Source organism: Geotrypetes seraphini, chromosome 3 (assembly GCF_902459505.1).
Source record: "Geotrypetes seraphini chromosome 3, aGeoSer1.1, whole genome shotgun sequence".
Lineage (NCBI taxonomy): Eukaryota > Metazoa > Chordata > Amphibia > Gymnophiona > Dermophiidae > Geotrypetes > Geotrypetes seraphini.
The window spans coordinates 182699213-182713412 of NC_047086.1; the positions used below are offsets into that span (position 1 = coordinate 182699213).

Sequence of the window (14200 nt, forward strand, 5' to 3'; positions counted from 1 at the left end):
GCTCGTTTTTTTTTTTCTTTTCTTTTATTCCTCCACCGGCCACTTCACAAGACAGATAAAATGACCTCTTTCAGAATCCCCCAGCCAGACACCACTCTTGCTCAGGCGCCGAACTTCTGTAGGGCAATCCCAATCCTTCCGAAAGAGGGAAGAGAGTGGGTGTTATTTTGAAGCTATATAGTTATAGTTAGCATTACTACAGCAAAGAAAGGATATAACAATAGCAAAGAAGGATACATGAGGGATTTAAAGGAGCAATATTTAGTGTAGTTGTAGTTAGATCTTCCTTCTGGCAGGACAAGAGGAGAGCCTGAGTGAAGGATAATAGGGAGCCTTTTATCTGAGCTGCCAAGTTACCCATTACAAGAGGGATACTTTTCGCCTTACATACCAAGGCAATGTAGTACTGTATTTGTAGTCCATGATTCTATCCGGTGAAATCAGTGCTGCAGGTCCCGGAAATCCAGTGCCAGGCAAAAAGATTCCCTTCTAGAATGGATAATTTGGCAGCTCTGCTTTTATTGAACTATGAGCTCCTTTCACAAAGCTGTGGTAAAGGTTTCTACCAGGGGTTGGCGAGGCAAATGCTCTGATGCTCATAGGAATTCTATGACCCTCAGAGCATTTACCTCGCTGGCCTGCAGAAACTCTCAACTCTGCCTAAGTTCTGCCCCTGCACTGTCAGAGGCTTTGCTAAAATCTAAATACACCACATCTAGCGCACTCTATCCATTTCTCTGGTCACCCAGTCAAAGAAATGGATCAGTGAATCCATGTTGCTTTGGGAACTGTAATCCACTGGGTTACAGAAACATCATTATTTTAAAACAGGACCCAAAATACTTCCTGGTGTCACTATGACATTTCCCACCCCTGAGTTTCAACGGATGTCTTCTTGTCGCCGTAGGTCCTTTAAGAAAAAAGATATCCTCTTCTACCTCAATACGGCCCGTGACATATTTGAACATCTCAATCATGTCTCCCCTCTCTCTACATTCCTCGAGTGAGTATAGCTGCAACTTACTCAGCCGTTCCTCATACGGGAGATCCTTGAGTCCTGAGACCATCCTGGTGGCCATTCGCTGAATCGACTCAATTCTCCGCACATCTTTTTGATAATGTGGTCTCCAGAATTGTACACAATATTCTAGATGAGGTCTCACCATGGATCTGTACAACGGCATTATAACTTCGGGCTTCTGGCTGACGAAACTTCTTCGGATACAACCCATCATTTGTCTAGCCTTGGAGGAAGTTTTCCCTCTCGATTGCCCATTTTCTGATCCGGCCATGCAAATTAAGTAAAAACCCATGCAAAATAGCCAAGCGATTGATTCACTTACATTGCTTGGCTATTTTCCATTAGGTTTTACAATCCTAAAAACCCAACTGCTGTAGACCTGTTGGATCTGTGTTACTGACAGGTCTGCCGGTTTTTTATTTTATTGTATTTTTTTAATGGGACAGATATTTTGTATTACACAAGTAAAATATCTGTCCCATTAAAAAAATAAAATCCCATACCGCCGCCCCTCCCCAAAGACCCGCCGACAATCACGAGCCCCCTTCCCCAACAGTTGCCACGACACAACATGCATCCCCCCCGTGTGAATATGGCAGGAGGGATGCCCACTCCCATCTGCCACCAGACACTCCCCCGTGCAAATATGGCAGGAGGAATGCCCACTTCCTCCTGCCATTGGCCCCACCTCTGCCAAACTGATATGGCAGGAGGGATACCCACTCCCTCCTGCTGTCGGGCTCCTACCCCCACTGTCGGGTCACACCCCCCCTGCTGTCGCTCTCTGAACCTATAAGTCGGGAGCAGGAGTGGTAATCAGTCCCTCTTGCTCCTCCACCGACTGCCGTCAGCAGTGGAAGATTAAGTGATTTGCCCAGGGTCACAAGGAGCAGCGCAGGATTTGAGCACACAACCTCAGAGTGCTGAGGCTGAAATACTTTAGAAAATGCATTTCTGTTTTTATTTCTCCAGTGCTGAAGTACTTTGCTGACCCTTGCTGTAATTGGTGGGGTCCTGGGGACTTTCTGCCACAGGCGCTCCGGGGGAACTCCATAAGTGGAAGTTAGGGACAGTGCAGTGAGCTGTGCCCATAAAGGAGGGAGGGAGGAGGACGGAGAGGAGGATGAAGAAGATGACTGCCTGTGCTTTTTCATACCCTTCTTCTTTGTTGCTGTAGAGTCGTTTTTCTTGTTCATCGAGGGCTCGGTTGTCACTGGCTGGGAGTTGGAAACACTGGTCTGGATGTCCGGGAGGAGGCACTTGACCTCAGCGGGACCTCCAATGCTGCTGTGTTGACCTGTAGTGCCTGGAAATGTGCCGAGTGCATGGTTGCAGTCTCGACCTCCATGGTTCGCTCTGGTTGCCTCGCTCTGGAGGTCCCAACTTCGGAATACATGTGATCTGGGCTCCGGCTGTCGATCTTGCACCCTGTGCCTGGGATGCTCGGATGCATGGCGCCCCTGTCTGTCTCTGTGCCCTTGGGCAATTCGCTGCTGAGAGCAGGACCTGGATCTTTCTTGTTCAGCGCATGCCAGGTAGCTGCGGAAGAGTGACCTAAGACTTCCTTCATTTGACTGTTCATAGTGCGGTTCTGTAGCGGGATACTCCGTTAGAATGAGTGGGAACAAGATTTTTGTCGCTTGTCTCGTGACCTGGCAAGGCGGGCCTCTGAGAGGCCCTTGTGCTTACGCCATCTGTTCCATGATCTGGATCTGCTGCAGGTAGATCTTCTGCTGGATTCATTTGGTCCATGGCACACTAAGTGCACATGGTGGGTGATGGAGTTAAGGTGGAGGTCGCTGGGGACAAGCGGCATCTGCATCTCGGTGATTCTCTGATTCAATGGAGAATTGGCAGTGGGATGTTCTGTCTCAGGTTGTGGTCTTTGTGGAGGAGTATCAGTGCCAAGATCTGGTTGGGGATCAGCTCCAGGGGCAGACGCACCACACCTTTCCACTGTTGTTGCTTTGCTTCTCACCTCCGACTGGGTCTGGATGTGGCCAATCTGCACACTGTCAGTTGTCCACTCCTCTGCTGAGGATGAGGATGGCACACTTTCACCTTGGACCTTCATAGAGGTAGAGGGTGGGAATGTGTGGGTGTGCAAGTAGGACCTTGGGAAAGGGAGATCTGCAAAATTGATGTACCTCTTCAGCTGTCATCTGGGTCATATTGAAGATCGCTGGAGCAAGGTAGCCTCACCAGTGGGCCAATGAGAGAGCGCAAGTACAGCCAGATTAGCACTCACAGCTCGTTTTCCATGGAGTCTCCCCAGAAGAAGAAGCAGCCACTGGCCTGAAGGAAATGGCAGATTTTCCTTGGAAGGAACAAATTCTTTTGCAACGGCAGGATCATGATGGCCAGGCAGATTGGAGTTTTCTACCTTACCCTAGTCTTGATCCTGGTCACCAGCGGGCTCTTCTTCACATTTGAGTAAGAAGTATGCTTCCTTTTATCTTTTCCCTGATTGCTGAATGTTTTTCTCAAGCAGCCTCGCCGGAGAGAATAGGGAGCTTTGTTTTCCATTCATGCCTGCGTGTTAGCTATCAGCTCACAGTGCTTCTTGTCGTTTGGCTTGTGTGTGGTAGCTAGACAGCATGCAGGAATTGATGCTTGGACAAGTGTTCTTTGCCAGTTTCTGAAATCTCCTTATGTGCAACTTGTGGTCCACTTGCTAGATATGTCTGGGTCCGGGCGTTTATTTACTGTCTGTTTTAATTTGGTGTCAGTAGAAGCTGGAATCTGTTTGCAAGCACAGAAGTGGGCCTGTTGTCCACTATGTGTAGCACCTTTGGCTTTATACAGTATTTTTATTGCACTCACTGTGTATTTCTTCTCATAACCATCCCACTAAGGTAAATTAATAAGTTATTCAGTGTGTTGATGGACAGGAGAGGACGATAATGCTGGAGCTGATGGAGCAGAAAACAACCTGCTTCTCCCTTGTACAACCCCTGACATGTGCTGCCTGATGGCCAGGGAGGGGCGGGACTGAGGCAGGAGCAGACAACGGTAAGCAGAAAACAATCGTCCTGCTGCCTACTCCAGCCCTCTCCTCCTGTCCCTTGCATGCTGCCTGAGAGGGGAGGGGCTGGAGCAGGAAGAAGCGGTCTGTTTGCTGCAGCCTGAGAATCAGGGCAGTGGCCAATAGACTCCGGGGAGCTGGAAATCCAACATTTTCCGGACGTCTTAGCCCTCCTTCTGTCTTCCGGACACTCCCCTTAAATTCCTACAATCCAGAGAAAACCCCTGCAGTTGGCAACCCAGCCCCGGGCTGGGGCTCGGGGGAGGGGAGGTTGCATTTCCAGCTGTGGGAAAAAAGCGTCTCCTCTCTTTGACAGCTTGGGGAAAAGAAACATTTTCAAGTTATCAGAGAACGTCTTTCACCCGGGGCTGTGGTGTGTTGTCTCTGGTGCCCGCAAGTTGGCTAGTTTAGTATTGATGACTCCGGGAGGCAGTGGGCCGATGAGAGAGCGCGAGTACAGCCAGATCAGCACTCACAGCTCATCTCCCATGGAGTCTCCCCAGAAGAAGAAGCAGCCGCTGGCCCGGAGGAAATGGCAGATTTTCCCTGGAAGGAACAAATTCTTTTGCAACGGCAGGATCATGATGGCCAGGCAGATTGGAGTCTTCTACCTTACCCTCGTCCTGATCCTGGTCACCAGCGGGCTCTTCTTCGCATTTGAGTAAGAAGTGTGCTTCCTCTTATCTTTTCCCTGATTGCTGAATGTTTTTCTCAAGCAGCCTCGCCGGAGAGAATAGGGAGCTTTGTTTTCCATTCATGCCTGCGTGTTAGCCATCAGCTCATACTGCTTCTTGTCGTTTGGCTTGTGTGTGGTAGCTAGACAGCATGCAGGAATTGATGCTTGGACAAGTGCTCTTTTCCGGTTTCTGAAATCTCCTGATGTGCAACTTGTGGTCTGCTTGCTAGAAATGTCAGGGTCCCCTAACAGATTTACTGTATGCTGCGAGGCGTTTATTTACTGTCTGTTGTAATTCAGTGTCAGTAGATGCTGGAATCTGTTTGCGAGCACAGAAGTGGGCCTGTTGTCCACTATGTATATATAGCACCTTTGGCTTTATACAGTGTTTTTATTGCACTCACTGTGTAGGAAGGTTATAATGTATTTCTTCTCATAGACAACCATCCCACTAAGGTAAATTAATAAGTTATTCCGTGTATTTTGTACCAGGTAAATGTTAAATTGTCTATTAAGGGATCGTGAGATGGTAGTATAAACAGATAATGGTTTAAAAAGAAAGGCGCCTATCAGGTTCTGGCAATTCAATTATATAGGAGTAATCACAATACCAAACATCATGTTTTCAGTATTTCTTTTTCTATCTATTCACACGGGAAAGCCTAAGATTTTGACAACCATTATAGGAAGGAACAAAGTGCATGTTGTGTACCCTGATGATTAAAGATGACTCTGAGCTCTCACAGTAAGAACAGACATAGGTAACCAGCTCATTTGGGTGCTAAAATGAAGAACTGGGTAGACTCCTCAGGCTGGATAGGATTATTTGGGCTGGAATGTGCTTTCTAGACCTTTTATTAGGATGTATTCAATATTTCATCTGATGTAAACCACTTTGGGCTATCCTTTGCTTTGAGAGAAGCTGTATGTAAGCATAATACCACTAGGGCTTCTATTTTTAGATGTGTATTTTTCAGATAATAAGCTGTTCTTTGCGGACAAAATATCTGCATTTATCACTAGTTTCATTCCATTAGTACTACAGTATGTATGTTTATGTCACTAAGGAATATGAACAGAAAACTGAGGGGTGAGAATGTGGTAGGGTTTATTCAGTGCTTATATAAGAATACTTGTTTTATTATTGGCAATTAATGCTGTTTATTAGCTAAAACCTAAAGTCAGAAGCCTTAACTATAACACAGTCTTTCCTGTGTACTGACCCTGGTGTTCTGTGCTGCAGACAAAAATGCTCTTACCTCCCTCTACTGCCAATTGGCTAGCTTAGAGATGCTTAACCAATGGGCAGCATGGGGGAAGAAGGCGCAGCATCAGTGCTGCCTGGTAGAGAATGACATGGGGACAAATTTTTCCCCCGTACCGACGGGAACTAATTTTCCCATCCCGGAGAGTTATTTTCCTGTCCCTACCCCATTTCTGTAAGCTCTGTCCTCATTTGCACAAGCCTCAAAAACTTTAAAATCATGTGTTCAAGGCTTGTGCAGTTATGACATAGCTTACAGGAATGGGACAAGAATAGGGACAGTGCCAAAACTCACAGGGACGGGACAGGGAAATTGAGTTCCTGCAGGGATAAGGAAAAATTTGTCCCCCTGTCATTCTCTACTGCCTGCCTTTGTAATGTGTACTATAGAGGGAAAAGCAACAGATGGACCAGGAGAGAGGAGAGGCTGAGAGGATCTATAGGGAAAGAAGCTGGGATGGGGAAAAGGGTCACTGAACCCAAAATACTATTGTGAGGCGCTGTAAAGGAAGGAAGGATAGGAAAGGGGGTGAAGCTGGAGAATTACTGAGGAAACATGGGCTTTGAGGGGTGAAAGAAGCTAGAAGGGGATATTATTTTTGAGAGGAAAGGATGCAGGCTTTGAAAGGGAGAGGAGGTGAAACATTTGAAGAGGATTGGGATTTTAGAAGGGATCATATATAAGACTAAAATTATTATTATCATGATAGAGGGAAGAAGCATAAAGAGAGGAGTGATACTAGAAAGAAATAAGAGAAGAATAACTGTAGAGATCTAGGTTATGGATGGAGAGAGCCATATTGAGGACATAGATCAGAAATAATAAAGAAATGAGAGGAAGATATTGTCGGGCAGAACTGCATGTGCGGATGCCGTTCTGCCCGACAACGATTTTAGAAGCTTTACAAAACCCGGACAAAGTTCTGGGTTTTGAAAAGCCGTTCAGACCCTCTCAAAATGAGAACATGTCTGGGGAAATCCGGACGTCGGGTATCCCTAAGTATAAGGATCCCTTAGACTGCTAAAGAAGCAGAATAAAAGTTTAAATAAATCATTTTGAAAAGTTGGATTCCATGCTGCTTTGGAAAGATTGTGGTTAAGCTCCGTTACTTCCTGTTAAAACTGTGCTAAACTTGATTGGCCATGACTGGCCCTTTATTGAGCCTCAGTGATCAGCTGAGTTATAGAGTGCACCCTAGCAACTTGTCCTCAAAATCGTAAGTGATCACATGCCTGTCTTTATTTAGGAAATAAAAAGGAAAACAGAAGATTTTTTTACTTCCTTTTGTGTAGAAATAGGCTTTATAATAGGCAGACAGAACTCTACCACTGGAAGTCTTGTCCAGTGGTTACCAGAAGTGGTGTTTCTGCACAGCTCTGGCCTTATTTTAGGCTGACAGATGCAATGCAAGGGAGGGGGATAACCCTTGAAATTTTGGAGGGAGACACCCTTCTCAGCTGGAGCAGGGAACGGCAGCAGTCCCAATACCTGGCAGCAGCCTGAGGGTTAAATCTGACACGTCTTTTGTGTATACATTAGTGCCTGTTTGTTCAGATTCCTTATCAGTTGAGATATGGTACATGGCAGTCACATCACAAACCTGAGAACAGTAGGTAGCTGAATGAAATTATAATTTTTGATAGAGCTGCCTATGTGAATGTTGTAATGCTTATGTTGAAGTGATGGATGGTTTTAAAGCATGGCAGAACAATGACAATGGCAGAACAATGTAATGTCCATCTGGGCTTTTGTACTAGGCAATTGCATTAAACTGAGAAGTATCAGAGCACTTGTCAGATCTCCATATAACTGAAAAGTCCATCTGTGAGTGATGGGCACTGAGGATACTATGAAAAATATGTAGCATTTGTAGTTTAGTGAGTCACTGTAGTGGGAGCCTAAACCTGTGGGCTGTGTTGAGATATTCTGTCCTGTGTGGATATTTGCCTAAGGATTTTGTTTCCAGCAGCTTTGGAAAGGAGAAAGCAGTGCTGCTCCATCAAAAAAAAAAAAAAGTAGAAGTAAAATCTGCATTAGGTCTGCTTTGTTATGCTGCCAAGACCTGGGCTATATTTTTTGAAATTTTTACTTCCAGAAGCACTGAATAAATTATTCCTGCACTATTTAGAAACAGTGGCTCTTGTATTGAAGGATTTATTAATTTTATTAATTTATTGATTGGCATTTATTAAGCGCCTTTATGAAGAGATTCCCCCAAGGTGTAGAGCAGGTATGGTTTAACAAAAAAATTACAGTTTTATTAATAACATAACAATAGTAAAATGACTAAATGTAAACATAAATACGTAGACACAAAAAACAATGGGAACAGACAATGAACACTACACAATAATAATAAAAAAATAAAATATAAAAACAAGCTTGTTTATTCCAAAACAGAAAGGACAAACATCAACTGTGGACCTGACACAGTACTGTATTTCAGCGAATCAAACCGCCTGCATCAGGGGTCACTGGTACAAAAACATAATAAAACAAGTTATAAAATGCAGCATCATACAAATAAATAGCTGAAATAACATTAATAAAATTACATTAATAAAACAATCAAGAGATACCAGGGGACCAAAAAAGAATGAAACTATGAAGGTAAATGCAACATGGTAAGTAAAAGAATAAAAACTGACCTGTAGTGTTGTAATGCAGGTGAACAAGTCCTATGTTAACACAAATCTATATAATAAAAACACAATGTGAACATCAAATGGCACCAAACAAGCTAGTTTGCAAGCAAACAGCAATAGACGAGACTGCAGCAATCTAAAAAACACATGGAGGATACTGAATCAATAGTGCTGCAAACTGCAGCAGAATAAAAAACAACCCCCCCCCCCCAAAACTGGAGAAATAAAAATAAAGAACAGAAAGCACCAGCATAAATCAAATAAATAGTAAGAAAACCAGAAAAACTAAAAACAGAAGCAAAAAAACAAAATCTTGTGAAAAATAAAATACCAAAGCCCCAATACCAAAAACATGTAACGCCCATACGAGTGATAATACTGTTAAAACAGCTGGACTAGCAACTAAATTATCACAGCCAAAGTCTCTGCTGCCAGCATTATATAGTATAACCGACACTAACATTGTATAAAAAGTTTCCAAGACTTCTAAAAACACTTCAAACAAAAACGAAGAAGAACCACCAGGGTGAATAAACTAAAAGGGTATGAAACAGTAAAGAAAGGGGGGGGGGGGACAGAGACAGGGTGAAAACTTGAAAGAGTGCTTTACCAAGGCCACTAAAGCTCCCAAGATAAACATTTCTACAAAAAGGTAAACTTGATTTGAAGTCGTATGGTAGCTGTGCTAATCTGCTTGGGCATGTAGAAATAAAGGTCACTGTAGGTTATATTAAGTTACTGCAATAATGACACATCACATGCGTCTAGCTCACCAACCTTGTTATTTGTGAAAATGAATGTATGTCATTCAGTAAGCATCTTACTAGCAGCAGGAAGTTGTTTAGTGGGCAACAACTGCATCAAGCCAAGTGGGCTCTGCTAAGATACACACACACACACACACACACACACAATCCAAAATAAGAGAGACATTGTATTGTGCTCAGAAAATCAGAGTCCTTTCTGCATTTACAACCTCTCGGGACTCTGCTTTTTCTGTGCAAAATGTTTCTTTTGTTATCACTTTGATCAGATACAGGGGTGAAATCTCATGCACTGCTTGTCAGAGGTAGCAGTACGCCTGTTTTGTTGTGGAAGGGGCAACAACCAACTAGCGAATGACATGGTGTCAGAATTTGTCCTTGTCCCCGCGGATAACCACGGGAAACCATCCCCGTGTCATTCTTTAAGGAGAGAGGAAAGAATCAGAATATGAATGGGCAGAACCACTGACCCTCAAGCCTTGCATTGGGGACTGAGGTTGAGATAGACACTAAAGAATGACACGGGGTCGTTTCCCATGGTTATCCAAGGAGACAGGGACAAATTCTGCCACTGTGTCATTCTCTATGCCAATCTCCTGCTCCCTAATTTCTGCTGCTGTGTGAGGCATAAATTTGTCTGGGGCATGTACCCAGTGACTCACTCCTGTTCTGCTGACTGTGCCCGAGTTGTAGAAGGTTGGCAGTGTGAACTTGGTGGGTTATGGGTGCAGCAGCCCTGCCCAGAATTTAATGTCTGGAGCAGAACAGAGAGAATTCTTTTTTTTTTTTTAAGTTCCAATCTTTTTATTGAATGAGAACATAAACAAAATTACATTCAAGAATCATCAGAGTTCACAAAAGCCTCAGAACATAACTCTGCAAAGTATAACATACTTAAATAAATAATTGTCATATATACCAAAATGATTACATAGATTGCAAGTATTCGTCAATGGGGGACCAAAGGGTTTTAGTCAATTGTCCCTGTCTATATGGTAATTTTTCCGCTGCATATTGTTCAAAACGCTTATACAAGCATAAAGAGTGCTACCAGAAGGTAAAATTCAGTCTTGAAGCAGATTTCCAATTTTGCAAAACATGTTGAATACCAACTGATATCAAAATATCTATCAATTTATCTTCACACTTACTAAATTCAAAACGGATGTAAAGAGCGTTTGATAATAATATCAAAAGAGAGATCTGCAGTACAGTTGGCAATGTGACAAATAAGGGACCAAACTTGAGTCCAAAAAGGCTGAATTTGAGGACATGAAAATAGCATGTGTTTAAGCGTTCCTTGTGATTTTAGACAATGCCAGCATGCATCATCAGATGTGAGATTTGCTTTCTTCTTCTTATAGGGAGTCCATATTACTCTCCACATGACAAATAGTAATGACTGAGACATACTAGCAGATAACAGTGGTGAATTCTTATGACCAAAATAAGACAGGGAATCAATCACCAAAAGCTTTGTCCTTATTTCTCTCTCCCCCTCCCCTTCTAAACCCCAAATCTTTTTCTCTCTCCATTTTCTTTACTTATTTATTACAGATAGGGATTTACACATTTAGCAGCTCTCAATAAACTTATACAATTAGGTCAATATTCAAAAAGACTTAGGTCATCATAGGTTATATGCACTGAAGCCCATTCAATTCCTAAGGGCTTCGGTGCATTTGCTGCGGGAGAATTGCTACTATGGCTTTGTAAAAGGGGCCCTTATATTTCAGTTGCCTTTGGTGCAACTGCAGATCACCTTTTTCACTATATTGTTGTCTAGGAAGAAAAGAAGTGTATAAAATTAAACGCATAGCAACCAGCTTTTTATTATTTTCAGCATTTTATGAGGTTTGACATGCTTCAAAATTTTAACCAAATGGTGATTACTGTTGTAAACATGTTTGCATAGTTGGCCCTTATGTGTGCTGTACTAATGAGGTAGACTTGTTTTTTCATTATTGTTGATAGCATGTTGATTTTTTCCCTTGTGCACAGCTTGGGGATTATCTTAAAATGCTTATGGCGGAAGCAGTGGTGGAAGCAGTGCTTTTTGTTTTTACTTTTGGAAATGAATGTAGAGGATCTAATTTATACTCAAGTAGTTATACCTTAAATAATCTTCAATTAATAATCATGTTTACAATGAAAACTGTGAAAATGGTGAGAAACGTATTGTAAGTGGTATTTAGTAGCAGGGATTCATTCATACCACATAGACAAAAACTATTGACGTAACACAATATATGTATGAAATAATAATGATACAAAAATCGGAGAAAAATAAACCTCAATTGTAAGCAGCCGGGACTACACAAGTGCCCTAAGCTACTTGCATCATCACTGGTTTATAAAAAAAACTCCGTACGAATATAAATAAGTTACATTCATTCATGCAAAATTTGTGTTTTACAATCTTTCAATATTTGCAAAGTTTTTTGTATCATTATTATTTCATACATATATTGTGTTAAGTCAATAGTTTTTGTCTAAGTGGTATGAATGAATCCCTGCTACTAAATACCACTTACAATACGTTTCTCACCATTTTCTCTGATCATATACGATTGTATCCCTTGATACATTTAGTTGTACTACAATGAAAACTGTGCCAGACCTACCTGAACTGAGATTTATTTTATACCAGAACCATCAGATCCACTTGTATCCAAATTTGTATCCCAGCAGAATATTCAGATCTACCTTGATATTACATTACATTATATTAATAAGTGCCAAATGTGTATTTAGTTAGGTCCAGAAGTTCTGGTGGGATATGGATCCAGTGTTGTACTGATGCAAAAATACTGAAAGAAAGGCGATGTGAAATTGTCCAGCTTGGCATTAGTACATTTTCACAGACATACATTCATTAGCACACATTTGCTTTCCCAAAAATAAAGTGCATGGAAATTGATTGTACGCACATAAATTATGAAGCTACACCCATGCAACCATTTTAACGAAAAGGAGCTCTCCACATGTTAAGAAAATCAAGGGAAAAAAATTTAGGAGCATTTTGTTGGTACATATTCCTACAATCTTGTTGAGGAGTACTCATTACATTACATTACATTACAGATTTCTATTCCTCCATTACCTTTCGGTTCAAAGCGGATTACAAAAAGAGTTATGGAAGAAGGGTTACAACTTTAGATCAGAGAAGGTTTCCAAGAGAGGGAAAAGTAGGATCTGGGGTTAGGGAGGGGATGGTAAGAGGGGGGGGGGGGGTTAAGCTTTATCATGGTATTAAGCTTTATTAAGGGATTTCTTGAAGAGCATAGTTTTTATTTCCTTTCTGAACATCTTGTAGTCTGGGGTTGTTGTCAATAGGTTGGAGACTTGGTTGTCTATCTTCGCTGCCTGAGTGGCCAGTAGTCCGTTGTATAGTTTTTTCCGTTTTACTTCTTTGATTGGGGGGTAAGTGAATGGGGTGTGTGTTTTTCTATGCCTGGTAGAGGTGGTTTGGATGAGACGGTCGTTTAGGTAGGTTGGGCTGTCTCCATTTATAGGGCAGAGGAGGTAGAGGATGTTGCAATAGTCTAGGATATTTAGGATTAGAGATGGTACTAGGAGCTGAAATTGTGTTTTTTTTAAGAATTTTCGGACTTGTCTAAGGTTTCTCATAACTGCGAAAGATTTCTGTATTGTTTTGTTAATTTGTGGTTGCATGGTGCAGCCTCTGTCAATAGTCATACCTAGAAGTTTTAAGGTGGTTATCAGCAAATGTGGAATGGAACTGTTTTTGAATCACTCCAAAAACCAATCTCTGTTTTAAGGCAGATCAGGAAGAACTGTGTAGAAGATTTTTACTACTTGTCATCTCAGTAGGCAATATCTCAAAATGTTTGAAAGGAGGTTTTCAGGTCAGACAGTTTCTTTATCTCTGCCTGTCTGTTTACCAACTGCTTTAGCATAGCATCATGTACCTATTTTTAGTTACAGCTTGAATTTAAATCTTTGTGCTTCTTGCTCTTCGTACAGCCGTTTTTTGCTGGTAGCGAAGCTGATTACTGGTTTCCCTCCCAAGGCAGAAGAGGAAGAAGAGCTTTCATATCATTAGAGATCCAATTACCGTTGTGGGAAGTGAGCCACTGGGAGCTACAACTGCTAGCGTTGCTTGGAGGTGCACTTGGAGTTGGGAGCAGAGATGATGGGCTACAAGAGTTCTCTTGGCATTCAATCGTTTTGCTCTCTCTGCTTAGCCACCTGTGGTCACTCTGGGTGTCTCTCTTTGAAGTGGCACTAGCAACCTGATTACACTAAATAGCTCTGTCTCTTGTCACAGTATTGTTTCCTGTTTTGGTGGTTTTCTTGGTCCTCTTTTTTTTTTTTGTACTTATGTGCTTTTTTTTCTGTTACCCTTTTTTCATTATGTGTAGAAGACAGTATTGCATTCAAAAGCTATTCAAAAATGTATTTTTTTTTGTTTTTAATTTCTATTTTTTTACACTTTCTTTAGAAACTGAAACAGAAAGTCTCTCTTCATTCCGGCACTATTCCTTTCTTTTTAATTTCCTTCACAGACCCCCAGTCAATCTGGTTTATCCCAGGACAAGCAGGCATGATATTCTCACACATGGGTGACGTCATCTACGGAGCCCCGGCGCGGACAGCTTTTCAAGCAAACTTGATAGAAGTTTCAAGTTTGCACACTGCACCACGCATGTGCTAGCCTTCTTGCCCACTAGAGGGCGCATCCCCACCTCGTGGTCCTCAGTTCAATTTCATCCGCGGAGCCAGAAGCCCTGTGGATAAATTGTGCTCGTGATAGCCTTCTGTCGCCGCGGCTGTGGACGTT

The 14200-nt window shown here is 42.3% G+C and overlaps 1 protein-coding gene across 8 annotated transcripts in view; it reads left to right on the forward strand.

The window, feature by feature from the left end:
* Positions 1-14200, forward strand: part of ZDHHC14 (zinc finger DHHC-type palmitoyltransferase 14) — a 334666-nt gene that overhangs the window by 293 nt on the left and 320173 nt on the right. For 4 of the 8 annotated variants that reach the window (XM_033937039.1, XM_033937040.1, XM_033937037.1 and 1 more), the window contains exon 1: positions 4150-4707. The exons of 1 other annotated variant lie outside the window; for it this stretch is intronic. In XM_033937039.1, the coding sequence (XP_033792930.1) occupies positions 4463-4707 (245 nt within the window). In that variant the 5' untranslated portion in view covers positions 4150-4462. Of the gene's footprint in view, positions 1-4149; positions 4708-14200 lie in introns of those variants that run through there. 3 more of the 8 variants (XM_033937036.1, XM_033937035.1, XM_033937034.1) reach the window with 2 other exon arrangements.